General features: G+C 41.1%; 2 protein-coding genes across 2 annotated transcripts; one reads left to right on the top strand and one right to left on the bottom strand.

Moving 5' to 3' along the window:
- The first annotated feature begins 944 nt into the window (after positions 1 to 944).
- Positions 945 to 26352, top strand: LOC110381862 (fatty acyl-CoA reductase wat). The gene is made up of 12 exons (XM_064042571.1): positions 945 to 1161; positions 10624 to 10795; positions 11759 to 11849; positions 12476 to 12598; positions 13343 to 13467; positions 13900 to 14058; positions 14774 to 14883; positions 17176 to 17246; positions 17732 to 17927; positions 24569 to 24764; positions 25337 to 25537; positions 26171 to 26352. Exons 2-12 carry the CDS (start codon positions 10626 to 10628, stop codon positions 26328 to 26330), a joined length of 1602 nt encoding a protein of 533 aa, XP_063898641.1. The 5' UTR covers positions 945 to 1161; positions 10624 to 10625; the 3' UTR covers positions 26331 to 26352.
- LOC135119071 (uncharacterized) lies at positions 6128 to 9020 on the bottom strand. The gene is made up of 4 exons (XM_064042580.1): positions 8962 to 9020; positions 8603 to 8690; positions 7299 to 7451; positions 6128 to 6373 (listed from the first exon to the last, which is right to left on the bottom strand). Exons 1-4 carry the CDS (start codon positions 9002 to 9004, stop codon positions 6235 to 6237), a joined length of 423 nt encoding a protein of 140 aa, XP_063898650.1. The 5' UTR covers positions 9005 to 9020; the 3' UTR covers positions 6128 to 6234.
- Positions 26353 to 26482: the final 130 nt, after the last annotated feature.

The following is a 26482-nucleotide window of genomic DNA, read 5'->3' as shown; positions in this document are numbered from 1 at the left end:
AAGTTTCCTCGGGACGGGAGTGATTATTCAAAAACCAACTTACTGTATGCATCCAAACCATTCCTAGCCGCTTATCGGCTACGGCGGCTGTTCTCATATAAGGAGATCAGCCAGCTGCGCAGGACATATTATAGTGCACAAGCATTTGTTTGGTCATAAGTGCACTCACTATTCCTTCACTCTCATAGCGCGATGGGACGACAATCCGACACCATCGGAGAGAGATCAGGCGCAGGACCGACATTAACGTGCTCTCCGATGCACGGGTGTATCAATCACTTTTCTGGCTCCGGGCTGCTTTGTGAAAACTTCCAAATCGTAAGCGGTTTCGGCCAGACCCGGGAATTGAACTCGAGACCTCGTGGTCAGCAGCCGTGCTTACGACAGCTAGACCAACGAGTTATAGAGCATACCAATACTCAAGTGTCGACACTTTTCTTCACTTCACCATGTACCAGGACAGCATAAAGTACATGAAGTAAATCCCTCTAGGCGTGAAACCGTGTGGAACAGCAAGTGTAAAATATTAATTATGTACAGACAAAAGAAACAATGTAAGTTATTTAATTCTATGTTACAAGGTAAATGTATCATATACTTACACTTATATGTATAAAGCTGACAAGTCTGTTTGTTTGAAACGTGCTCTCTGAAAGTCGCATTTATAATGTCGGGATACCTTTTCACACACGGTCGGTTAGCCCCATGGTAAGTTATTAATTAACTTGTGTTATGGGTGCTAACACAACTGATAAACTTCAAGAAGGCGCTTGACCTGCCTTCCTTATGGCTTCTCTGCTATCTTTCTTTGTGTCCCAAATCAGTTCAGTAGCCTCTTTTATGGGCGAGTGAAGCCGTGATATAAAGTAGTTAACAAGACTACATAATACAATGTATTCGTTAATTTGTTCTCATATATTTTCAATAGCATTTTGCATCAAATAGTGTACGGTCAAATTTTTTTCTTGATTCAATTATCTCAATTATAAAGTCGAAGTATTTAAATATAACCAAACTTGTTAATTTGAATCAGTCTCCAATTTACCTTTGTTGTGTAATTAACACAAATTTGTGTTTAAAACCGTTAATTTTTAACATTTAGTGGTGACTGTTATAAGTTCAATTTTAATTTAAGTTAGTGGCAAGGGATAATACTGTCAGGTGAGCAAATTTTTTTTTCTTATGTTGTTCTTAATTAGCCATGTCGACTATCACATAATTCATCCATCGTTTTTCCGGTTGTCCCCTCCTGTATACTCATTACTTTCCACATAATATCACATGCCCGTACCACGACAGCCGATTTCCACCAGTCACTTCCAAACTTTTATATCGGGTGTGTCGTTCACAACCACATTAAATCATATCACATATACTTTATGATATTCTATGGCGAATTGTAAAAAAAATAACCTAATCCATTCAGTGGTTTAGCCACAGGAGTCATTTTTCGTTTTTATAATTTACAACATCATGTGTAAAGCAGAGATAAAGTTAGGAGTATCGTATGTTTTGATCAGTTGACAGCTGTCAGTTTTCAAGGGAGAATTTCAGTTGTTTGTAATGACTGACTTTTATATGGTGTTCTAATTTTTGCACATTTTTATTCCATTTACTTTGTTTGAAAAAATCATTTTTTTATTTTTACGTATTTTTCTTTTATCTTTGTGTTAATCGACATATATTAACCTAATAATTTATATTAACGCATTTAATTTAATGTGATTATGAACGACACACCCGATATACTCATTCTTCACTCCATGTATCCATTCGCGTAACACCACACGTTCTTCTTAATATTCTCATCTCCTTGTTTAAAAAATTTGCATAAAGCATCTTTAAAAAATATATATTTTTGACCCACTATTTAATGGATGTTATTATACATATGAACCTACCTCTTGAAACACTCTACTCGATAAAAAAAACCGCATGAAAATCGGTTGCGTAGTTTTGAAGATTTAAGCGTACAAAGGGACATAGGGATATAGAGACAGAAAAAGCGACTTTGTAATATACTATGTAGTGATTCAGTAAAACAAAAGCGAGTTGCCTGCCGGGGCTGCGGGTTGTTCGAAAGAGATACCGCAGCCCTGGTACATAAAAGGCCTACGACGGAACACGACGGTTTTTAGTCAGTAAGAGTCTGACACTCCCTCACCGCTGCTAACCCACAGCGGGAGGGGTCATTTGATGATTTTTGACGTCGTTAAAAAAAAAGCGAGTGAAATTGAAATATCTATTTTAATTTAATCGGTCTCTTTGGTTGGAATTTTGGTATGTATGTGTATGGGGCCCATTTCTTGGCTCTGGCTAATATAGTCTTAGGGTTCCCTCGTGGTAGCAAGACCATCTCTTTCAATTCTTCGCAGTCCCCTCTGTGTAGCAGATGCCAACCTGTGAACGGTAATATATTAATCCGTGCCTCTGTAATATCGGGTGTGTCGTACCTAATCACATTAAAAGAAATGCGTTAATATACTGGTTAATATATGTCGATTAACACAAAGAAAAGTAAGCAAAAATAAAAAATATATATTTTCGAAAATAGAATAAAAATGTGCGAAAATTAGAACACCATATAGGAGTCAGTTATTACGAAAAATGACTCCTGTGGCTAAGCCAACGAATGGATTATGTTATTTTTTTTACAATTCGCCATAGAATATCATAAAGTAAATGTGATAGATTTTATGTGATTAGGTACGACACACCATATCCCCATATTCCCGAGTCGGGCCGAAATCGCTTTGTGGGTTTTAGAAGACTTTCACAAAGCAGCCCGGTGCCAGGAAGCTGGTGATTGATTCACCCGTGCATCGGAGAGCACGTAAATGTCGGTCCTGCGCCTGATCTCTTTCCGGTCGTGTCGGATTGCCGTCCCATCGGCTTATGAGAGTGAAGGAATAGGGAGTGCACCTGTGTCTGCGCAAATGCTCGTGCACTATAATATGTCCTGCGTTGTTGGCTAATCTCCTTACATGAGAACAGCCGCCGTAGCCGATAATCGGCTAGGAGGACATCATGGGAAACCTTTTTTGTTTTTACCCCTAAGGCTCCGAAACAATTGCACCGATTTGAAAAATTCTTTCACTGCTAGGAACTTATGTATACATACTTATATTCTCGAGTAACATAGGCTATATTTTATACAAACACGAGCAGTAGCTTCCACAGGACGCGAGTAAAACCACGGGAAAACTACTAGCTTAAAAAACACGCTTTTATAATTGCACTTAAAAACGTGATATGATCTAAGTTCATTACAAGACTTTTCTTCCAAGTCCAAATACAGCTAAGTATCATACTATGTTCCATCATGAAGTACCAGTTCCTATCTTCCGGCTCCATCATCAGATCAGTTTGAAAATAGCGTAAGGGATGTCTTACTAATCATTTTACTAAGAAAGTTACTAATGAATAATATACTTACTCGGCTCTGCAAATAAAAAGACAGACAATTAATCAAAAAGGAAATTATATATTTATCCATCTATAGTAATGTTATTTTTGAAACTTTCACAAAGCAGCATTTAGTCTGCAAGTTGGTGATTGGTACACCCGTGCATCGGAGATATCTCCCGGTGGTGTCGGATTGTCGTCGTATCGCGCTATGTGAGTGAAGGAATAGTGAGTGCACCTGTGTCCAAGCCAATGCTTGTGCACTTTAATATTATTAAGTCCTGCGCAGCTGGCTGATCTCCTTATATGAGAACAGCCGCTGTGGCCGGAATCGTTAATTCTTAATGTGTAAACTTAAAATATAACTTCGTTAATTTTAATATTTACGTGTATTGACCATTGTAAACATACTGTTTTTGAGTAAACACGTAATTATTTCGATAACAAAGAAGTAACGAATAAGCCTATTTTTTAACCTTTACGAAGGTGCATGTTCGTTACCCTTCATAAAATATGAATATTTATGTAAAACACTAAAGTTAAGGTAACCTTTGAATACAAATGATAGGTATGTTTGCTTAAACAGACTACCCTATAGATCAAATGACAGACCAATAGCAAACCAATGAAATGTCATTGGATTACTTGGTCTTAAATTAGTAGCAGAATGCCCGCTAAGGTTAAAGCTCCTATTGAGAGTGAATTGAAATCAAATTGTCACATTATTAACTTAGCAGGATCAAGCCCCTGTAAGTAGAATCATCGCCACGAATCTTGAGAGCTGACCTCATCTCATCTGCGCAGAAGTGATTTATTAGCAAAGAACCAATCCCGAGTGACGGCTATGACGCGATGCGCTGCGGGCCAATCACCGCTTTAGCCCGCTCCCGCGCCTCACTTCATACCACAAAAGGGACAAAATAAATTACTTCTGCTCAGGTGAAGGTCAGCGCTCAAGATTCGTGCCGATAATTATAAGTTTTATTGACCATACTTACTGATTTGTGTGTCATTACAGTTGACGTGATCTAAGTCACACAGGTTAGTAAAATTCCTATATTCATTTTTCCACTTTTTCGTATTGTAACGATGAGCACAAATTTTTCCGTACCTGATAAAAAAGGGGTAATATAATCGGTTCTTTTCATTAAATAAAGTCTTCTCGGTGCAAGTAGCTTGCGCACGTTGAGGCACATGCGCAGGTTACATGCATTTTAAAAACTTTTTCAATATTTTTGACCAATCAATCAAGCAATGACATCTGGGTGTTATAATATGTATCTATACTAATATTATAAAGCTGAAGAGTTTGTTTGTTTGAACGCGCTAATCTCAGGAACTACTAGTCCGATTTGAAAATTTCTTTTAGTGTTAGATAGCCCATTTATCGAGGAAGGCTATAGGCTATTTTTATCCCGGTACGGGAAGTAGTTCTCACGGGATGCGGGTGAAACCGCTGGCAGAAGTTAGTTTTTTAATATGTGTCTACCTACGTAGTATATCAGTTGTTGCACTTATAACACAAGTTAATCAATAACTTACCATGGGGTTAACGACCGTGTGTGAAAAAGGTGTCCCAATATATTTATTTATTATGTATTTATTATGTATGGTTAACGCTCATTCCTTCTTTGTATAATGTGAAACCTAAGCCCTGCAGTGTGATTCTATAAGACTTCACTCAAAACTTCGCATCTGAATCCGCCGTGAGTTACTACACTAGCGCTACTCTTGCGAGCGTGTTTGCGAGTTGAACTAAATTAAACTCGAGATTTTGACAGATAAAGTATGAGATGACTTTTAGAACGTTTTGAACCGAATGTGAAGTGAGAAGTTGCGAGTGCGAGTGTGCGAGTTGTTGTCTGAATTTTATTAGAATCGACGTGCTGCAGTGGGACAATAAAAAGGCTGATGAAGATGTAAGTACTTACTGTTCATAATAATGATTACAAATCCTATCACATGTTCGTCCCATGGGGTTGGTGGTAGTTCCGCGATAATCTGAAATCAAGTTTTTCTTCAATTCTTTTTTTGAAGAACTGCGATTTCACCTGCGTCCCATGAGCTTGTTCCCACCTGCTCTTCAAATTCCTTCTCAACGGGTACAAAAGCAAAAAAAAAAATCTTTAGATTTTTAGTACAGAGATGTAACTTAGTGTATTTTGATGACGATATACAACAATTTTTGGAGCCAAATTTAAGATTCCAAGATTTTTTTTAAATAAATAGTTAAAACTGAAGCTAATTTAATCGCGTTACCGGTTATTACTCACTTTTGACGGTTGTGGTCGGAAACATCGTCCTGTAATCCAAAGTTCCCCATTAATATTTCAGGTTATTTTATATCGAGGACAATTGTCCTGAAGAGCCTGCTGTACTGGTCTCATACAGGTCTTCGTTGCTCTAGTTGTCGCATAGCACGACTACTGTGTTCTGTGTCTCAGGTTCAATTCAGAATTAGGAAACTTTCACGAAGCAGACCGGAGTTTGAAAGAGAGCAAATTGTGCTACATCCATGCATCGAAGGGCACATAAATGCCCGTCCTGAGTCTGATCTCTCTCCGGCCGTGTCGGATTGTCTGGGCTATGAGAGTGAAGGAATAGAGAGTGCACCTGTGTCTGCGAAAATGCTCTTGCTGAACTTTAAGTCCTGCTGAGCTGGCTGATATTCTTAAGGACAAGTGTCGTAGCCGACAATCGGCCTGGACCAATGTGTGTACAGTCAACTTCAGGTCAGTGGTACCTAACAGTTTTACAGGAAAATCGTTCTTATTACTATTGAGTTAAGGTGCAAGACAGTTACCACTGATGTGCAGTCTACTGTACAACTTACCTCAAGAATACCCAGTCTCCCTGAGGCCAGTAGGGTTCACCAAGACCTAATTCTTTTTCTGGCGCCAACTTTTTCTTAACAGCTTTATCTTTCATAGCTTCCACGGCTTTCTTGTCTTTGTAGTTTTGACGACGGCTGTTAAGTAAAGAATTAATATAATTAACTCAAACTCAAAAACGTTTATTCAAATTAGGCTGATAAATCAAATGGCAACACTTTTCGAACATCATAAACAAAAGACAGCCCCCAAAACGCCCGCCCGTCACCACTTCCTATGTGTTTTTGCTGGGAAGAAGAAGTGGCGCAACAAACTCCCCAGCAACACATGTCTGTCTGTTGGGTTTGAAGAACCAGAATTTATACATAACAAGTCAAATAAAAATATCATCATTAAATTGTAATAGACAGCTGTGTTGCTGGGAAGTTTGTTCTTCACCGTTTCTTCTTCCCAGCCAGAACACTAGGAAGTGATGAAAGGAGTTTTTGCCTAGTTTCAATCAACGTTTTTGACTTTGAATAGGTCGTTTTAGCTGTGTTTTGAGGAATTTTATGTGTCGCTTTCAGTGCCATCATCAAATGAGCCCTCCCGCTGTGGGTGCAGCGGTGAAGGAGTGTCAGACTCTCACTGACTAAAACCCATCATGTTCCTTCTTAAGCCCTTTAATTAATTAATTTATTTATTTATTTTCAAAAATCGGATAACAAAAAATCCATAATGTTAGTAGCATTAACATATATACCTTATATCTAGTGTTAGTACATACAAAATTAAAAATAACAAAAACAGAATTTGAGTTATCTTGTACAGAGGATGAAACACAAGATTTTCAAGCGGCCATCCTCTCCACAAAATGTCTCAACAAAGGGGAAAACACCCTCTCGGCCACTGTTTCCAGAATGCTGTTGTCACTGGCTCTGGTTCTCGCTACTACCGATGCTATTTTCTTCCGCATGATGGCCTTTATGTACCAGCGCCGCGGTAACTCTTTCGTTCTAATCTCGCAGGCCCAGCAGAGATTGTACTACTCTATCTTGTGTAGTAAATACTTAATCTACTTACGTATCATTCACACCATAAGTTTCATTGTTTCTCAAAAGAGATGTATTTGTATATAATAATATGGTTGCATTGTTAGCTGCCAAATCAAGAGTCGTTGGTGTGGCATCAATAATTCCGAGGATAATTTTCTCAGGTCGTACTGTATCAAGGGCACTGAAATGGAGATATAAAGTTATTAACATATTATTTAAGTTTTTTTCCTGGCTGTTCAATTGTTTATATTTTGTGTTACTCATCATCTCCCGAGCCTTTACCCAATTATGTTGGGGTTGGCTTCCAGTCTAACCGGATGTAGCTGAGTACCAGTGCTTTACAAGGAGCGACTGCCTATCTGACCTCCTCAACCCAGTTACCCGGACAACCCTTGGTTTATGTTTGTGTTACTATTTTTGTTAAATACGACTACATATTTGACACAAATATATAATCCCTTTGTCACGACATCACGCATGAATGGCTGAGTCGTTCAACATTAGAGGGAAGGTAGCTTAGACTCGGGAGAAGGACATAGGATAGTTTTTGCCACCATCTGGCTATGGGAGTAGTTATCTCGGGGCGGGTGAAACCGCGGCTAAAAGCTAATTTATATATGTAATATATTCTTTCTCTTCCGTGATTTTGACAATGCTCATAATAATCAGTCTTTACTGTATCAAAAAAAAAAAACAATTGAACTAATAATTTTCATCATTTTCAGTTTCCTACCTATTGTTCTCTGCTTTGATATTTGAAAAACATATGTTGCAATACTTTTTATTATCATAAGGAGTTGCTCAAGAGGTCGAAGGGCTGACCCTTAATTTATATGCTTAGTATATACCTAATCAAGACCAACTTGTCGCTAACTGCAGAGTTTAATAGAAGTAACTCTGTTTTCCGCTTCCATTAGTCTCTGTCAGCCCTCATTCTAACATCCATTGCCTTCTTATTCATGTCATCTTTCAGGCAATCCATCCATCTTTCCTCGGTCTACCTCTGCCTCTCTATCCTTCCACATTCATACTTAACAGTCTTTGCAGCATGCGTTTCACACCTCATCACGTGTCCATAACCATTTGCACTTCTAAAGGCGATTGAAAGTTTCTCATAATCTGCCTAGTCTTTTCACCTAACGTAACCTAACCTAACCAGATGCAGCTGAGTACCACTGCTTAGCAAGGAACGACTGCCTATCTGACGAGCCTATCTATCAAGCAATCCAGTACCCATTAGTAAGACTGCTTGTCAAATTTACTGGCTTCTTACTACCCGTAAAGACTGCCAAAGATGTTCCAAAGACAGTGATTGTTTGTTTCCATACTTACAATATTGTGGAAGATTCAAATATCGCATTGTCAGTGGTGTTTTGATAAGTAGTATTTTGGCTTTCATCATGTGTGAGTACGTTATTTACTGTAATTAAAAACGTAAATAATTAACACTTCACATAAACTATGAATCATCTATGTAAAATACTCCTTGGCACCGCTTTACTTTATCCTTTTCTTATCGAGTGAACTGCAGGTTTAATCACTTAACAAGCCCTAGTGTCAGAGTTTTCTCAAATCCGCCTGACGGCCTCTGACGTGGAATTGTAACAACGACTGCTACTGAGTAGCATTCGCAAGGGCTGTTTTTATTTCATCTACTAAAATAACTTTTTACCTAAGTTAAAAACACTCACATAAAAAAATAAAAAACGATAAAAATATAGAAAAACTTTTCATGTTGACATCTTGATTGTATCAGAATTTCGGTTTGATTGAAAACTTGGAATTGCACGGTCATTTGTTTTTTGTAATTAATTGAAGGAACTGAAAATCATAAAATTCATCTTGTATACAGTCCCTACACACTGCAGACTAAACTGTCGTCCTTTGGTTGGTTGATTCATGTATATTTTCATGATTATCATCTGCTTCACCTTTCTCTTTCTCCAGTTTTTCTGAGAACCAGTTTTTTACAAAAAGCGACTGCCTATCTGACCTCCTCAACCCAGCTACCCAGGTCAACCAATAAGACTGGTAAGACTGGTTGGTCAGACTTACTGGCTTTGAGTTTCAGTTGACAATGAGAATATCAGAATGACTTGACAGAAAGAAAATCAAAGCTGTAACAACTTGCGCATTTCACATTATGTCATCTACAAGTACAACAAAAGCTAATAAATTAACATTACTCTTCATATTGTCATCACCCTTGAACCGCTTTGATTCTAACAGAACGTGCGACACTTCATTAGAAATTACAATTAATCTTACTCATTAATAAAACATGCGTCCTCAATTTGTACCGTCTACTTTTAATTTACAATATTAAGTAAAAAAACTAAATAATAGTATCCAGCCAGACCGATTGTCGATAATGGCGGCCACTGTAAAATCAGCCAGCTGCGCAGGACATGTTATAGTGCACAAGCATTTGCACAGACACATGTGCACTCTCTATACCTTCACTCTCATAGCGCGATGGAACGGCAATCCGACATGGCCGGAGAGAGAACAGGCGCAGGACCGACATTTAGGGCCAGGCCACAACAGTGCGTTGCGGCGTCGCATCGCAAAAATCAACGACGCATATCATATTAATCGCATAGCTGTGCAATGTTGTTTTTGCGATGCGACGCCGCAACGCACTGTTGTGGCCTGGCCCTTACGTGTTCTCCGATGCGCAAATGTATCAATCACCAACTTCCAGACTACGGGCTGCTCTGTCAGAGTGCCCTAAAATATGAAGGTGTATACATTGATGATGTACTATGCAATAGCATAATTAATTATATGCATACAAACAAAGTATGTTGACTACGAATCGAACTTTCTTGTCAAATTGAAATCAACAAGCAAGTTTTCAAAATAAACATTAATGATGACGCAGAATGACAAAAGAGTGCGTCAAAGGAGTCATACTGACAAGATTCACTAAAATTCTCAATTCTCTTCACATATATTTTCTTTTATTTATTCGCGAACAAATTGTGTCCACTTCAATTGAGTCCACTGCTAGCATAATGTTCGCGAACAAAGGTTGTGGTTTCGCGGACATTTTAGAAATGTTCGCACGCAATGTGTTACTGTTCGCTAGAGTGAGTAGACCACGAGATACATTTGTGTGCGTCACAGAGCCTCACACCGGTGAATTGTGCTTTTACCTACTAATCGGCATACGGTATCGTAGATGTTACGATTTAAATACAATTGCGAACATTGCATATATAAGTAATTAAGTCTAATTTAATTAGAATACCGCTTAATTTCATTAGGGATACACAAAAAGTAATTATTCATCTTTAAGAAGCAAAATTACTGATATTTATTAAAACAAATAAAAATTCTGTAATCCACAGCCATGGACCACGCCAGAGAGATAGAACTGAAGCTTTTGGAGCAGCTGAAACCCATAAACGAGTTAACAGACCGTGGTAACTCGGCCGTGCAGCAGTTCTACTGCGGCGCCACCGTGTTCGTGACAGGCGGCTCCGGCTTCCTTGGCAAGCATCTTATAGAGAAACTCTTCAGGTGAGGGATATTTACAGATAGGTTACAACAAGACTAGAAGATCCGAATTTCATAACCCGACAAGGTTTACAACGTTTCCCAATAGGGTATTTTAGTCTAGATGAGAAAAAAATTAAAAGTGTATTACAATGATTGTTTAGAGGAAAAGCAATCGGGAAATGTTAGTTTCACTTCGTAAGGTACATAAATATATTTTTATTGCAGTTTAAAGTTTTTAGGTTTTTTTATCTGTCTTTGAACACTACGAAATGTCGCCGCCATGCTAATGACGTCATTACGGTAGTAAACAAAAGTGTCAAACAAATTTATATCCACTGGTACCTGAATCCATAATTTGTCTGGTGTTTTTACACTAGTGTTCTCACATTCAGAAACAACACACCAACGATACGGAGCATAATTACTCATTATTAAAATTTTCAATACATATCAAAATATGTATTACTGACAGCTGTAGTTTGTTTACTAACGTAATGACGTCATGACCAAAAAACAATCATGGCGTCCGTTGTGTGCCGCGTTTTCGCGAAATACGCGCGAAATTTGAAATTATGATAAAACAATTAATTTATATTCGTATGTACATAACGTGAGAAAAAAAATATTTTCAATTTTTTAGAGATATATTAAGACTAAAGAATTTATTTAAGATATATTTCAAAAATGCATGTAATACCCTATTGTGTAGGGATCGGCTTTCCGTCTAAACGAATGTCTGCCTACCTGAACTCCTCAACTCAGTTACCTAGACAAGAACAATACCTATTGATACTCGTACCAACTGCCGAACTTGCTTTGCAATATACTTTAAATCTCATCATCATCATCATCTCCCGAGACTTTTCCCAAATATGTCGGGGTCGGCTTCCAGTCTAACCGGATTCAGCTGAGTACCAGTGCTTTACAAGCACTTACTTATATGTACCTTAATCAAATCTAAATAATATTTATGATATGTTGCAGATCATGTGAAATCAAGAAGATATACTTATTACTTCGGCCGAAACGAGGGAAAACTATACAGGAAAGAATGACTTATATATTCAAGGATCCGGTAAGGAAACAATAAAATTGTATTAATAGCATATAGCTGAAGCGAACGCGTAAATCTCAGGAACTGATGCACTAATTCCTGCGAAGATGACTGAGATGAGATGAGAGTCGCTAAACGCTTGTGACAAAAATATTCCTCTTTTCGATAGCCCATTATTTTGTCATGAAAGCCTATAGAATGACTATGGATGACATTTTATTCGGGTACGAGAAGCAGTTTCTTCAAACCGTGAGAAACAGCTAGGATAACATAAATATTGTCAAGGTTTGAAAGAAGCATCTGAATAAGGGTTGGACCACATCTGGCAGCACGGAATCGCATTTGTTCCTCCTGTGTTACCACGTGCTGCAGTATGCATACTGCGAACTGGTCAAACTGATACTGTGAACTGGTGAAAGGATGCGTTAGCATATTATGCTATCGCGCGCTTCAGCGTTCCGGAAGCTCCCTGCCGACCGTCGCATTTTGTCGGTCACCTCGAGGATCGCATTATGTTTTCTGTCTCGGTCTAGCTATTGGCAGTTCTAAGCGACAGAAAGAGAAAGGGCGACGGAAAAAGGCGATTCCGTGCTGCCAGATGTGGTCCAACCCTAATTATAGTTGATGATAATTATATTTCTTTTCAGTTATATGATACTATACGCAGCAAGAAACCAGACTTCGTTGACAGAATAGTTCCGGTAGAAGGCGACGTAGCAGAGCTTGGACTTGGCATCGATGAAAAGGTGTACTCGGAAATGGCTGACGAGGTAAATTCAATCATCTGCCTAGCTTTTTCCCAAGTATGTTGGGGTCAGCTTCAATATCAATTGGAATAAACCAATTAGCACAATATTAGTCACTACAATTATTTATCACGAATTTGTGGGAGGTGTGCACTCGGCAACGGTCGGCGAACGAATGACCCGAGTCGTGCGCGCGCGCCGCTTTATATAAGGTCCACCGTTGACAGATGGACGGTTGACACATCGACGGTGGCGCCGTCATTTATTACTTAGTCCACGACCACGTCCCGCAGTGAGACAGTGAAAAGCTGATGGCATTCATATTTTTTTTATTAGACGAGAAGTAACATAAATAGTACAAAGGTACCGATCATTTCTAATGAACACTCTACCAGCAAGCCTGCAGTAGGAGAGTTAGGATTTAGAAATATACCTAGACAGACTGTGTAAAAAATCACAAATAACTTTTTTGTTTAATAATATTTAAATACTTTTTTAGGGTTCCGTACCCACTACCCAAAGGGTCAAACGGGACCCTGTTGTTTTATCTCCTCTGTCCGTCCGTCCGTCCGTCACCAGGCTGTATCTCATGAACTGTGATAGTTAGAGAGTTGAAATTTTCATTCATGATGTATTTCTGTTGCCACTATAACAACAAATACTGAAAACTATACTATAAATATTTTGGGGAACTCCCATACAACAAACGTGATGTTTTTGCTAATTTAAAAAATTTAACACTTGACCGGTTTCTGTTCTTGATTCCAGGTGAACGTGATATTCCACATGGCTGCAACGGTGAACTTTGATGAGCCACTCCAAAATGCCGGCATTATCAACGTCAGAGGAACAAGGGAGGTTATAGAACTTGGCAAGCGTTGTAAGAACCTCAAGTAAGTTTGTACTTTGTTTGCTTGATTTGAAGGCTTCTTTTATTGGTCCTCATCGCTGTCACTGGGTAATGTACCCAAAAGGCTGGCACCATTGCCATGATCAATTATTGTGCTAAATAGAAGCCAGACTTTGGGTCACGGGATCATTCATCATCTCCCGAGCGTTTTTCGAAACAAGGTTTTTTCGACTGAGTACCAGTGTTTTACAGGGAGCACTACTACTGCCTATAATCTGACCTCCTCAGCTTAGTTACCCGGGCAACCCAATACCCCTTGGTTAGACTGGTGTCAGACTTTCTGGGTTCTGACTACCCGTAACGACTGCCAAGGATGTTCAATGACAGCCAGGACGTCCAGTTTGACACGCCATCCGAAACACAGTCACGGTCAAGGGATTATTTGGTTGTAATATTTTTTGTTGTCACTTCACAGGCTCTTGAACCACGTGTCCACAGCATTTGCTCACGCTACAGCGAGTAGGATTGAAACTGATGTGGAAGAGAAGTTTTACCCCAGCCCAGTAGCCCCGGACATCTTTCTTAATATGATCGAGAGTATGGACGTGGACAGAATTAATGATATTACTCCTGCGTAAGTAAATTTAATGTTCTTTAACCGTTTAGTAAAAAGAGGGTTGTTATAAGTTCTGCCCGGGCTGCGGGATAACTTAGTACGAAAGAGTTAACGCGGCCCTGGTACTTGAAAGGCTTAAGAAGGAACATGATGGGGTTTAGTCAATACAAGTCTGACACTCCCTTGCGCTGCTAATCCACAGAGGGAAATGACCCCTTCAATTGATGATTTCCCATCAAAAAAGGGGTGTTATAAGTTTGACAGGCTTATGGCACTGTAGCTCTTTAACGAATCATCTGATTAGGATGAAGTGATTTTGTTAAAAGCTTCTTCTTACAATTTTTATTTTTCTTCCATACCTTGTGATCGGGCATCATTTTACAAGTAACATTTTCTTTTGACAATCAATACATCCATGATTTCTGTGGTCGTCCTTTTCTTCTACATACATCAAAAATTTGCTCTTTACTGACCTACCATTTTAAATACATTTGACAAAGGCTACCCATGTCAGGCTTTTGTAGGTCAGATAATCGGACCGACATTTTGTAGGACGATCTGACTAGAATTTTCGAACCGACTTTTCGTAGGACTCTAACTATTATCAGTGTGTTCTATTTTTCTCCTAAAAACGGTCGGTCACCTATTAGATGTGGGACAGTGGGTAGCCTAAAAAGGAATTTAGCAGACTTCCCAAAAAGGGGGTCCTCAATTTGGATGTTTTTTGTTGCAGCCTAGTGAAGGACTGGCCAAACACCTACACGTTTACAAAGGCTATTGCTGAGGAGCTGGTCAGATCATATGGTGGAGAGCTTCCCGTGTGTGTGGTCAAACCACCCGTAGGTAAGGATGAAAATTGTTTGGAAGTAGGTTGAAGGTGGATTTCTATAACCTGTCTATCTTTTGGTTTATGATTAGAGGATAGCTCACTGAAATATTTTTTCAAGTCGGACCGGCGCACTATGGGACGAACCTGTGCGTTTCATCTCAAAATTCTGTAACTTTTTTGTTTCTCGATATTTTGCATTGAAATTTTGTGTATGTACGTCTGAAAAGTTATGCTTTTAGATAAATAAATCGCTGCATCTTTAAATAATAGATTTATTACGGAAAAAAAAGTCAAATATAAAATTTAGAAATTTTTCATACAAAAATTAAATGAAATCGTTATAATGAATTATTTGCTTACGTTACATTACAAAAAAAAATATTAAGAAGTTAATAAAAAGATTATGGCATAATTTTAAGCAAAAAAAAAACATGAAATTTCTCATCACTTGCCAATATTAAAAGCCCTTTAGCTTCGTGAAGTAGTTATTTTGGTATCATAGTACTGGTTCAGTTTAAGCTAGATATATAGGGGTCAGAAGTATAGAACAACATGTGCAGAAAGTCTTCCATTGTGGCAGACCTGGAACACTTCCTAGCGTGTGATTGAACCGATATTTCTAATAGTCTTTATTACGCGTCTTGAGCATCTTCCGATAATTGAACTATTAATAAAACTGCAAAATGTTCTATTATTTTGATACCATGTATAAGAATTTTGTGACTGAAGATGGCATATAGTATAACTGTGCTGTTCCCAGCGCATAGTCACCAAACTTAACTTACTACAGAAAATTCCGATTACAAGGTTTCTGTAGACATTGATAGTTTTGGAAAAATCTCCTGGCCGTATTTCCGTCACTGCTATTTCCAGAACCTTGACGAGGTTTATCAATGTTTAAGCCAAGCAATTTTCGGAAACGAGTTTGAACGTACTTCTCTTTTTCTTTAATCTTCTTATTCTCTGGAGTCGATGCAGACCACTTTAGAACAAGTCGTAATTAAATTTTATTTGATACTTTGCATAACCATTGTCATATCTGTTGATAAATTAAAATTGTCCAACAAATATTTTTCAATATTTGAAGTACTTTTCCCGCTTATTATCTGAGCATATATATCGCGTCGAAAACAAACGAATTCACTCATTTTTAATTTTATTATATTGCAGTTAGTCACACAAAGAAAATATTCGTACACATTGATGAACATGCTGAAAACCCGAGTATTTATAGGACCCTAGTTTTAGTAACTTGTGAAAACCCAATGAGAAAAATGATAAGAATAGTTCTCACTTAGATAAAAAAAAACTATGCAACATGATTTTTATCATATGTACATGTGGTTAGAATGTTCACTGCAAAAAAAAAATAGCATGATAAAAAATATTTTTTTCGATATTTCGGCTTCTAGCTCGAAATGGCGCAGTAATGACGCAGGTTTTTTTTATTTCCCTGTAACGCTGAATAAGTAAGGTATCTTAAAATGTCATTAACTCGACACCGGGAGACACCGATAACAACAAAACCTCCACTTGAAAATTAGAAAGACGTAAAATTTCCTTATGACGTTTAAAAATTAAATAAAAAAACAGAAAAAAATATAAGTCATAAAAACATAACGGAATCGTAAATAAGAGATCTTAAGCTATTCAAAAATGTATAATACTAATATATTTCCTTGAAAGACATAGAAAATATCTCAAGTTGAACTTCTATAACGAGTAGTTTAGTTGATATGAAATTTTCAAAGTATGAAGTTTGCATGTAATTTTATGCAAGTAAAACATTTTTTTTATTTTTTTTTGCTTCGGTTTCGGATAGTTCTATTATTAATGATTGTAAAACAATCAAAACAGTTTCAGTAACACGACCTTTATCTCAACCATTTTTGAGATGGAAAATACGGTTTGGTCCCATAGTGCGGCGTTGGTAATTCTTGATATTAGTGGGTGCAAACTCTTCAGCTTTATAATACTACTAGCCGTTTTACCGCGGTTTCACCCGCGTCCCGTAGGAACTACTGCCCGTACCGGGATAAAATATGACCCATGTTGCTCACAGATAATGTAGCTTTCTAACGGTGAAAGATTTTTTAATCGGTTCAATAGTTATTACTGTTGTTACAGCCTTTTTATCGTCCCACTGCTGGGCACAGGCCTCTTCTCCCATGGAGAAGGATTGAGCATTAATAAATCAATAGTTATTACGGGAGGCTATTCGATTCAAATAAACTATCAAGTCTGACCATACAGTTAGCCATAAGCAGGTGTAAATAGTTTTATCAAAAATGGCTTATTTATTTCAGTATGCAGTTCTTACTTAGAGCCGTCTCCGGGTTGGATAGACAACCAGACAGTCATGTCTAATCCAGTAGGGGTATGTATACACTTGAAATAATATTATATGGTACTATTATAATAAACCTGAAAGTTTGTTTGCATGTAGAAACCTTACCTGTGTGAGAAATCTACGAGTATGCTCTACAGAGGAAAACTTAAATGGCTGCGAATATTATACTAATATAATATCATACTTGACAATAGTACATAATTTTCCCTATGTTCTAAAACTAATTTCTATGCTTCGAAAGTTCTTTGTTATGTTTTGATTCTTCAAAAGTTTCATCAAAATTCATCCAGTAGTTATTACGAGAAAAAATCATTTATACATCCACATAATATACATGACCACAAGACCAGAAGATATACTACATCATCATCATCATCATCATCATCAGCCTATCGTAATCCACTGCTGGACATAGGCCTCTCCAAGTGCACGCCACTGAGATCGTGAAGTTATACTACATAATATACAAACTTACCCCTATGATAATTCTAATAACCCAACTTCATCTCCAGTTCCTCCTAGGAATAGGTCTAGGAGTCATCCACGTGATGCTAGTGGACAGAGAGAGAAACCTCTCTTACGCACCAATAGACTACGTGAACAACGCCATCATTGCTGCCGGGTGGGATTCCGTACAGAACCGTCAAATGTGGCGAGGAGATGTGCCCATATATACTGTCTCTACTTCGCAATATGGATTCAGTTGGAGTAAGTATGATCTGATCAACAAGGTGGACAGACGACGTTATAAAGGTCGCCGAAAGACGCTGGATGCAGGTCGCCTCCAACAGGTATCTGTGGAGATCTAAGGGGGAGGCCTATGTTCAGCAGTGGACGTCCTATGGCTGAGATGATGATGATGATGATGATGAAGTATGATCTGAAGCCATGGAGAACAATATGACGACCTGAGATGTCATAACGAGAATTTATCATTATTATTATCTGCCTCGTTGGTCGAGCTGTCGCAAGTGCGGCTGCTGAGCACGAGGTCTCATTTCGGATCGGGCCGAAATCGCTTTGTAGGTTGTAGAAGACTTTCACAAAGCAGCCAGGAGCCTGGAAGTTGGTGATTGATACACTCCTGTAATAGATAAATATAATATGAAGATTTAAAAATAACAGACATACTAAGGAATAAAGAATTTATTTAAAATATTGGGGTAATTAAATCTAATTAATTGGGTTATTCATTTGTAAAGAAAATTACACATTTAGGATTTTTAGGTTTACTTCATAAATATCACAGAATTATTTTAGTAACAATGTTTATTAAAAACTGAAGTATACACATTATATTAAAATATCAAAAATAATTTCCAACATATTATTCCAAAACAATAATTATAACATAATCACAATAAGTTCAAAAAATATACTTAACTTAGGTCCGCTCGGTGCGACGGCTCGGGATCGAATGTGCCGAGAACTTTTTTTTGGTATGGCATCTCGCAGTTCAGCCTAGGAGGCCGTGTACTGCTTAACCGGACTTTTCCCTGTGGATGCCTAGAATTTAAGGCCTCCAGCCAGGGGCGTAAAACAACTTATAAACTAAGCGACTGCGCTAAGGGTACCCCCTGTGGGGTCGGACCTCGGCTTAGGGCGTCGCTGGGGAGGCAGCAAAGGGACAGGCTGGATCATATGATCATTATTATTAAATGGGGAATTTAAAGCTACTGGCTCAGCTCGCGGGCTGGCTCGATGAGCAAGGGTCGGGAGGACAGAGAAAGGGACGTCGCGGCGGACCTCGGCGGCGAGGTTTGTACGAACGCGGTTTGTGTTTGTATAGGGTGCTAGTGAGTTTACTACTCTCTTGGAGGACAGTTATCTCATCGTCAGGTTCTAGAAGGGCATGCCTAGGGCGGCGAATCCTACTGATGCGGGAGGGAGTGTAATTACTGGCTGACACGATAAGTGAGTTATCGTGTTTCTCAGCGCGTTCGAAGTACCGTATGGCGGCACGCTTCATATACTGGCGGATGGTAGGGATTTTAAGTCGACATGAAGAATCTCATTTCGAACATAATAGGGAGCTCCTGTGATTTTCCGTAAGGCACGGTTTTGAAGGGCTTGCATTCTGTGAAGGAGGCGATGGCTTGCCTGTGCAAACACAGGGCAAGCATACATCATGACGGGGCGTATGCACGATCCGTAGAGGCGTAACTTGGATTTAAGAGATAATTTGCTCTTTGAATTGAGCAAGAAGTGCAATCTGCCGTACACAAAGGCTGCTCTAGAGCGCACCTTACGTATGTGCTCGGCGAATGAGAGGCGCTGGTCTAAGATTACACCTAGATATTTGGCATGCTCCTTCCAAGGAATCGGCCTACCAAACATGGTGACTGACGGGGGCGCGGGAGGAAGCCTACGGCGGGGCTCGAAAAGAGTATGGCCTGGCTTTTGTCGGGGTGGAGTTCGATTCTCCATAGCCTAGTCCAGACACCTAGGGTGTTGCAATAGGCTTGGAGATGCCTCACTATGGCGGCTGGGCTGCGGCCTGAGCAGTAGATTGCCGTGTCGTCGGCGAATAGGGCTAATTGAACATGCTTGTTCTTAGGAATATCGCTAGTGTATAGCGTGAAGAGGATGGGGGAGAGTACCGAGCCTTGTGGGACGCCAGCTTTATAGGGTGGGCCGAAGAAAGAGTGCCGTCTATGCGATAGCGAAAGGTGCGATTCGACAAAAGTCTCGTAAGATGACGACGAGACGGTCTGGGACACCGAGTTGGTAAAGCTTGTAAATCAAGCCTTTGTGCCAGACTTTGTCGAATGCCTTTGCTATATCGAAGAGAATCGTACCGGTGAGTAGGCCACGTTGGAATCCGTGGCTCACACCTTCCACGATGCGGTGGACTTGTTGGACACAAGAGTGATGGGTTCGAAAACCAAATTGTTCTAATGGAATAAGACTCTTTGCTTCGACGTAATCTTTGAGACGCTTATAGATAAGTATCTCGTAGATCTTGCCGAACACATTGAGTAAACTGATAGGGCGATAGCTGGACGGGTCTGATTTTGGTTTACCGGGTTTGGGAATACCGATTACGGTTGCCTCTTTCCATGCCTGTGGGAACAGGTTATGGGTCATGGCGCAATTGAAGATCGCGGTCATGAGCATTACGAGGGAAGCGGGTAGGATTTTGAACACTTTATTGGTTATTCTATCTGGGCCCGGAGCTTTACGGGGTTTGAGACGTTTGATGATCTCTGCCACTTCGTCTGGAGTGACGGGAGGCAGGGGATCGTCGGGGTCTTCTTGCGGTGGTAGGGAGGATCTGCGCTCGACCTCGGCTTCGACCTTTAGTAGGTGAGCCGGGTCGACCGGTTGGGTACTAGGCGAGCATTGAGCCTCGAGGCTGTCGGCCAGACATTCCGCTTTTTCATCGTCCTCGAAGGCGATGGAATTGTCGGGGCGTTTGATCGGCGGGGTGGAAGCTACTTCATCGGATTTGAGTTTCCTTTGAAGCTGCCAGAAGGCTTGATGAGTCGGCTCCAGTTCGCTCAGCGTCTTGTCCCAGCGCGTTTCACGCATCTCAGCAAGGCGTTCCTTTACAGCACGCTGTAAGTTACGCATGTGAGACTTGTTAGCGTCGCAGGGAAAAGTACTGTAGGCACGGACAGCCGCGTTCTTCTCGGTCACCAGAGCACGCACGTCATCCGGGAGCTTGAAGCGATGAAAGCTCGTCGCTTCAACTCTACGTGAACACTTGTCCACGGTGGATTGTACGTGCTCGGTGAACGAGCCGATCGCGCCCGTCATGTCAGCGACTGAGTTGATTTCATCGGGAATTGATTCTAACTGGGCGGAGGAGGATTTCAAGCTTTCGCTTAGCATTCTCCAGTCCGTGACAATCTGGGTGGGAGGAGGGCGATCCGGGTCGAGTGGGCCTGAGCGCGAGGCTAGTTCCACAAGAACCGGTCTGTGGTCGGAGGTGAGCTCGTGTAGTACCTCGATCGAATGTAAACGTAAGTTTACGTTCTTGAGAGAGCTACATCGAGAACGTCGGGAAGGTGGTCGACTATATTAGGAAAGTGAGTGGGATGCATCGGAGCGATGACATCGAAGTTGAGGATTCACACTGATTGAATAGCAACCTGCCTCTTGGAGAAGTAGTGTTGCTATTCCAGGCGGGATGTTTGGCGTTTAGATCGCCTGCTATTATTACAGAGTCGCTCAGGCCTAGTAAGGCTCTGAGATCGTTCGTGAAAGGATCGGGTCGTAGGATTGAAAGGATGAGGACGTGGGAGGGCAGTAGGCCGATACGAGAGTTATCGACTGGTGGTGGGACATGGCTAGTCGACAGATCGAGGCTTCAATGCAGCTTAAGTCGGGGAGTGATCTCTACACAATGTAGCGATCTTTATAATAGATAAGCGTGCCGCCTTTGTGGCGTGTGATCCTGTCATTTCTAATTAACTTATAGTTAGCTATATTAGGGCCGCGTACACGCGGCTTTAGGAAGGTCTCTTGTACGAGAAGAATGTCTATCTTATGGGATTGTAGGAAGGCGGAAATCTCGTCGCGTTGGCCGAGAATACCGTTGGCATTATAATAGCCAAGCCTAAGGGAATGGGGTTTAATTTTGGATGTATTATCCATTTCTATTTCCTAAAGTGAGGCAGGTTTTGAACTGCCTGGGCGACGTCTGAATACTCCTGCATAACGGAGTAGAGTTTGATAAGGTCGCCATTGCTGGCGACTATCTCCCTCGAAAGTTGTTGAGCTCTGTCGCTCGTAAATACACTGAACGTGCTCAGTATAACGTTCATAGAACTGAGCGCTGATACTGGGCTAGAAGAAGGCGCGATCGCTTGCGCTTGCGCGGGCTTGGCGGCTATAGGAGCCGCGGAGGGCGCGGAGGGCGCGGAGGGAAGGACGGGAGGGACGCGAGGCTGAGTTGGCTCAGGCTCTCTGATGGTTGAGAGGGTTCCATGGGGAGGGCCGTTGTGGGCTGAGACGCTCGGGAAGTTGAGCGGTAGGTAGCCTCGCTGATGGGCTTTCCCTTAGCTGGCGGGCGTTTGCACGCTTGGCCAGCAGGGAGACGTTTTGGGGCCTTTGGGCAGCCGCGGTAGTTGGCGGGATGACCTGAGGCGCCGCAGAGTACACAGCTCGGAGGCTCGGTGCACAGAGTGCGGTCCTTGGGTCGCGGGCAGTCGGAGGTGCCGTGTTGGCCTAGGCATTTCACGCACCTAGGCTGGGCGAAACAGTTGCGCTGTGAGTGACCCCACAGTTGGCAACGGTGGCATTGGGATACAATGCCAGATCTATTTGGCTTCTCGATTGAGATGCCGGTTAAATTACACACCGATTTGATGTTAAAAATCGGGTGGATTTTAGAGGGACACGGCTCGCATACTACGAGCACCATGTCGAAGGCGTGGCCGCTGCGGGCGCGGTGCATCCTATGGACTTGCGTCGCAGGGATGTTTTGTGACTTAAGGTCACTTAAAATGTCATCCGAAGGGATTTCCTTCGGAATACGGGTAATGACGACCCGGAGAGGTTTTTCCTCGGGGAGGGAGTATGTGTGGAACGAAATGTTCCTCGCTCTTAGCGCTTTAGTTATCTCCCTATAGTCGTCTGACGTAGGGAGGACGATTTTTATACCGTTGCCGGTATTGGAGGCCGATCTGTAGTTGATCTTACGATCAACACACAGCTTGGACACTTCGGTCCATTTTGCCTTGTCCTGTAAGTATACAGGCGGCGGAGGTTTGTTTTTTGGTGCGCTTTTGGGCTTAGCGGCACCTTGGGAGGAAGCGACCTGCGAGGTCGAGGGTGACGGGGCGGGGGATGCTGTAGACACAGCGGGCGGGCTAGGGAGAGGAGATGCGGCAAGGGCGATGGTCTTGCGCGCCTTGTCATTATTGTTGTTCTTTTTCCTCTTACCTCCCAGTACGACGGTGAAGTCGTCATCGGAGGAAGAGGAGTCGGAGGGCTCGGAGGGTTGAGCATCCTCTGGGACGGGTGAGGCAGAGCGAGAGGACGAGGTGTCCATGCATTCGGCGTCGACGTTTGACGCAGGTGCACTCGCCTGAGTTATTTCCATTGTCTGTGAGACAATGGGATTAGAAACAATGGTCGAGTGCAGCTGGGCATCGACCATTGTATTGGGATTACCGTTTCCGCTAATGCGGCGGTTTTCCCCGAAGAGACAATTATAGGCTCGACAATGGGGCGCGGCACAGCTGCGCCGGCCTCCTTTGTTGAGCAGTTACCTATAACACAATAGCGCGCTAGGCGCGGGTCCTTGATATCAAGGTTACTAATAATGTCGCCATATTTGGCGACGATGTCTTGGTCCTTGAGGAGGACCTCAAAGAAGAACTTTATTACTTCGGTAGTCATTTTCCCGTGAGGGAAGAGGGCTACCGAGCTAAAGGTGGGGGCCTAATTATAAAACCTAACAACCTATCTCCTATCTCCCGGGTGGATGGGCCCGGGATGTGTAACCCTCCTGCCGGGTATAGGCAGGGAGGTGAGTACCTATTGGTGAGCCCTAAGCTTGTAAACCGTTCGCCAGTCTTATTGTGCGAACGGGCCCTAGCCAGTCTAGTGCGAAGGGTATAGAGATACCCAACCGACACCAGGTGTGTAGCTGTGAAAGCAAACCAGATGCAAGGCACGACTAGGAGATCCCCCAAGGCCGAAATCCGAGCTCCCGTCCAATTGACTGCCTTGCCCTGAAGGGGTTCGGCGGGTGTGATTGGGTCAACACCCTCTCGGCTTCGTTGTCACCGTATGGTTTCAACCGAGAACCACGAAACTGTGGCTTTTACCCAGAAGGGGTCAACTGAATTTACTTGACACAAACGTTTTAGAAACAGGATAATCGTCCGCCGCTTTGAAAAAAGCAGCTTTAGATTGATATATTTGTAGTCGGCAGAGCGACTACGGTGAGCGTTACGTCGGGCGTAACAAAGACAAAAGTCGTAAACGGGCGAGCGCAGAGCGACACGTCCGTACACGACGAGAGTCAGAAGTGGAGACTGTGCCGAGAACGGCGGAGCGGCAGCTTTTATAGACTGTGGCAAACAAGTGACGTCACATCGTACGATAACCTTTTAAATTCGTTAATATTTGTATTTTATAATGAATCTATGATTAAATTGTATTAAAATAGGATAAATATATTTTAAATTAATTAGTTCTATTGCATAGTTGGTCTTACAATGGCATAGTTAGTAAACAAGTCACGTTATTTTTGTAAATAAAGGTTAAAAGTAATATCACACATTGTGTACTATAATATGTCCTGCGTAGATGGCTAATCTTCTTACAAGAGAATAGTAGGGTCCCGTTTTACCCATTAGATACGGTAGGTTTACAAAACTGTTTATCTTTTTCAGAACAAATGGGTGACATCATTCGTACTGATGAGTTCCACCGTATCTCAACTCCTCGTCTTCTCTGGTACGCTTATCTTCTGGAGACGAATAATCGTCTGCTGTACTGGATCTTGACGTGGCTTCTGCATTACCTGCCAGGATACTTCCTGGATACTATTGTGGATCTTCTAGGAGTCAGGCCCAAAGGGGCTCCGGAGTAAGATAACATTTTTTTTAAACTAGCTTCCGCCCGCGGCTTAGCCAGCGTACAGTTCGGTTATATCGCGTTTCCAAGAGAATTCTTCAAAAGTCCAGGATAAAAACTATCCTATGTTCTTTCTCAAGGTCAACTCTATGTCTGTACCAAAATTTATTAATATCAGTTCAGTGGTTTAGACGTGAAAGCGTAATAGACAGGCAGACAGACAGAGTTACTTTCACATTTATAATATTAGTAGGGATTGGACTCGAGTCTGAAAGGTTCCGTATCATCCCTTCTAATCCCTTGGGTACACTCCCAGTTTTTGATGCCATTTTGTAATTATTTTTAGTTGTATTATAAATAAGTTTATTTTTAGGTCATGTAAATAAGTAGGATAGTAGGATCTATATGTAGATGTGTATAACATAAATAGTTAATTATTCCTTACTTCTTCTTCCCAGCAAAAACACATCGAAAGTGGTGAAGGGCGGGCGTTTTGGGGGCTGTCTTTTGTAAACTTGACCTTCAAAAAGTTCAGCCTACTTTCAATAAATAACTTCTAATCTTGTTCATCTTTATATTTTCAGACTAGTAAAAGTATACTCAAGAGCATACAAGCTGACCAAAGTATACAGATACTTTTTATCGAACGAATGGAACTTTAGAGACGACAATTTAATGGCCATGGTCAAGAGAATGTCTCCAGAAGATAAAATCATATACAATTGTAACATGGAGACAGTTAAATTGAAAGAATTTATGCAAGCCATGTGTCTTGGGCTAAGAAGGTGGGTATCATACATCATCATCTAGTTGTCTGTGCATGAGGTCTCGGGTTCAAGTCCCGGGTCGGACCGAAATAGCTTTTATGGTCGTATAGCGACTGCTGTGCACGAGATCGGGTTCAATTCCCGGGATGAACTAGCTTTGTGGGGTTTAGAAACTTTCACAAAGCAGCCAGGAGTCTGGAAGTTGGTGATTAATACACCCGTGCATCGGAGAGCACGTTAATGTCGGTCATGCGCCTGATCTCTGTCCGGTCGTGTCGGATTGCCGTCCGATTAAGCTATGAGAGTGAAGGAATAGTGAGTGCACCTGTGTTTAAGCAAATGTGCGTGCACTATAATATGTGCTGATCGCCTGATAAGAGGAAAGCCACTGCGGTCGACAATCGGCTAGGACACCATTATTATTATTTAGAACTAGCTGATTTACCGCGGTTTCACCCGCATCCCGTGAGAACTACTGCCCGTACCGGAATAAAATATAGCCTATGTTATTCGAGAAGAGTGTAGCTTTCCAACAGTGAAAATATTTTTCAAATTGCTTCAGTAGTTTCGGAGCATAAGAAACAACAGTGTTTCCTCTTTATTAATTATTTCAGTATGGGTTAGTAAAATTAAAAGATATTTTTGTTACAGGTTCATCATTAAAGATGGATTGAAAAATACAGCGTTAGGTTATAGGAAACAAAAGATGTTCTATTACGCTAACATTATATTCATCGGTCTATACATGTACTTGATTTGGAAAGTATTATACTATGTCTACTCAACCGTTGCTATGATGATGCCTTTGTAGATTAATTAAAATAAAATATTTTTTAAGTCCGTCCATTTGTTTTATTTTTTAATAGCTGTTTAGCCGTACACGGAAAAAATATAGCCTGTTTTACTCGAGACGAGTGCACCTTTCCAACAGCGAAATACTTTTCAAATCGGTTCAGTAGTTTC

The sequence above is a fragment of the Helicoverpa armigera genome, chromosome 29 (assembly GCF_030705265.1).
Source record: "Helicoverpa armigera isolate CAAS_96S chromosome 29, ASM3070526v1, whole genome shotgun sequence".
In the NCBI taxonomy this organism is placed as follows: Eukaryota; Metazoa; Arthropoda; class Insecta; order Lepidoptera; family Noctuidae; genus Helicoverpa; species Helicoverpa armigera.
This window is presented reverse-complemented; position numbering and strand designations above follow the sequence as displayed.

What these genes read in the sequence shown, in the direction of transcription:
- LOC135119071 (XM_064042580.1), bottom strand. Translation starts at nt 9,004, where the DNA reads ATGAAAAGTTTTTCTATATTTTTATCGTTTTTTATTTTTTTAT. An exon ending in TTTGAATCTTCCACAATATT is followed by an intron (nt 7,452 to 8,602) that starts GTAAGTATGGAA and finishes TCTCCATTTCAG; the next exon opens with TGCCCTTGATACAGTACGAC. An exon ending in ACTTATGGTGTGAATGATAC is followed by an intron (nt 6,374 to 7,298) that starts GTAAGTAGATTA and finishes TTTACTTAACAG; the next exon opens with CCGTCGTCAAAACTACAAAG.
- LOC110381862 (XM_064042571.1), top strand. Translation starts at nt 10,626, where the DNA reads ATGGACCACGCCAGAGAGATAGAACTGAAGCTTTTGGAGCAGCTGAAA. An exon ending in TCATGTCTAATCCAGTAGGG is followed by an intron (nt 17,247 to 17,731) that starts GTATGTATACAC and finishes CTTCATCTCCAG; the next exon opens with TTCCTCCTAGGAATAGGTCT. An exon ending in AGGCCCAAAGGGGCTCCGGA is followed by an intron (nt 24,765 to 25,336) that starts GTAAGATAACAT and finishes TTATATTTTCAG; the next exon opens with ACTAGTAAAAGTATACTCAA.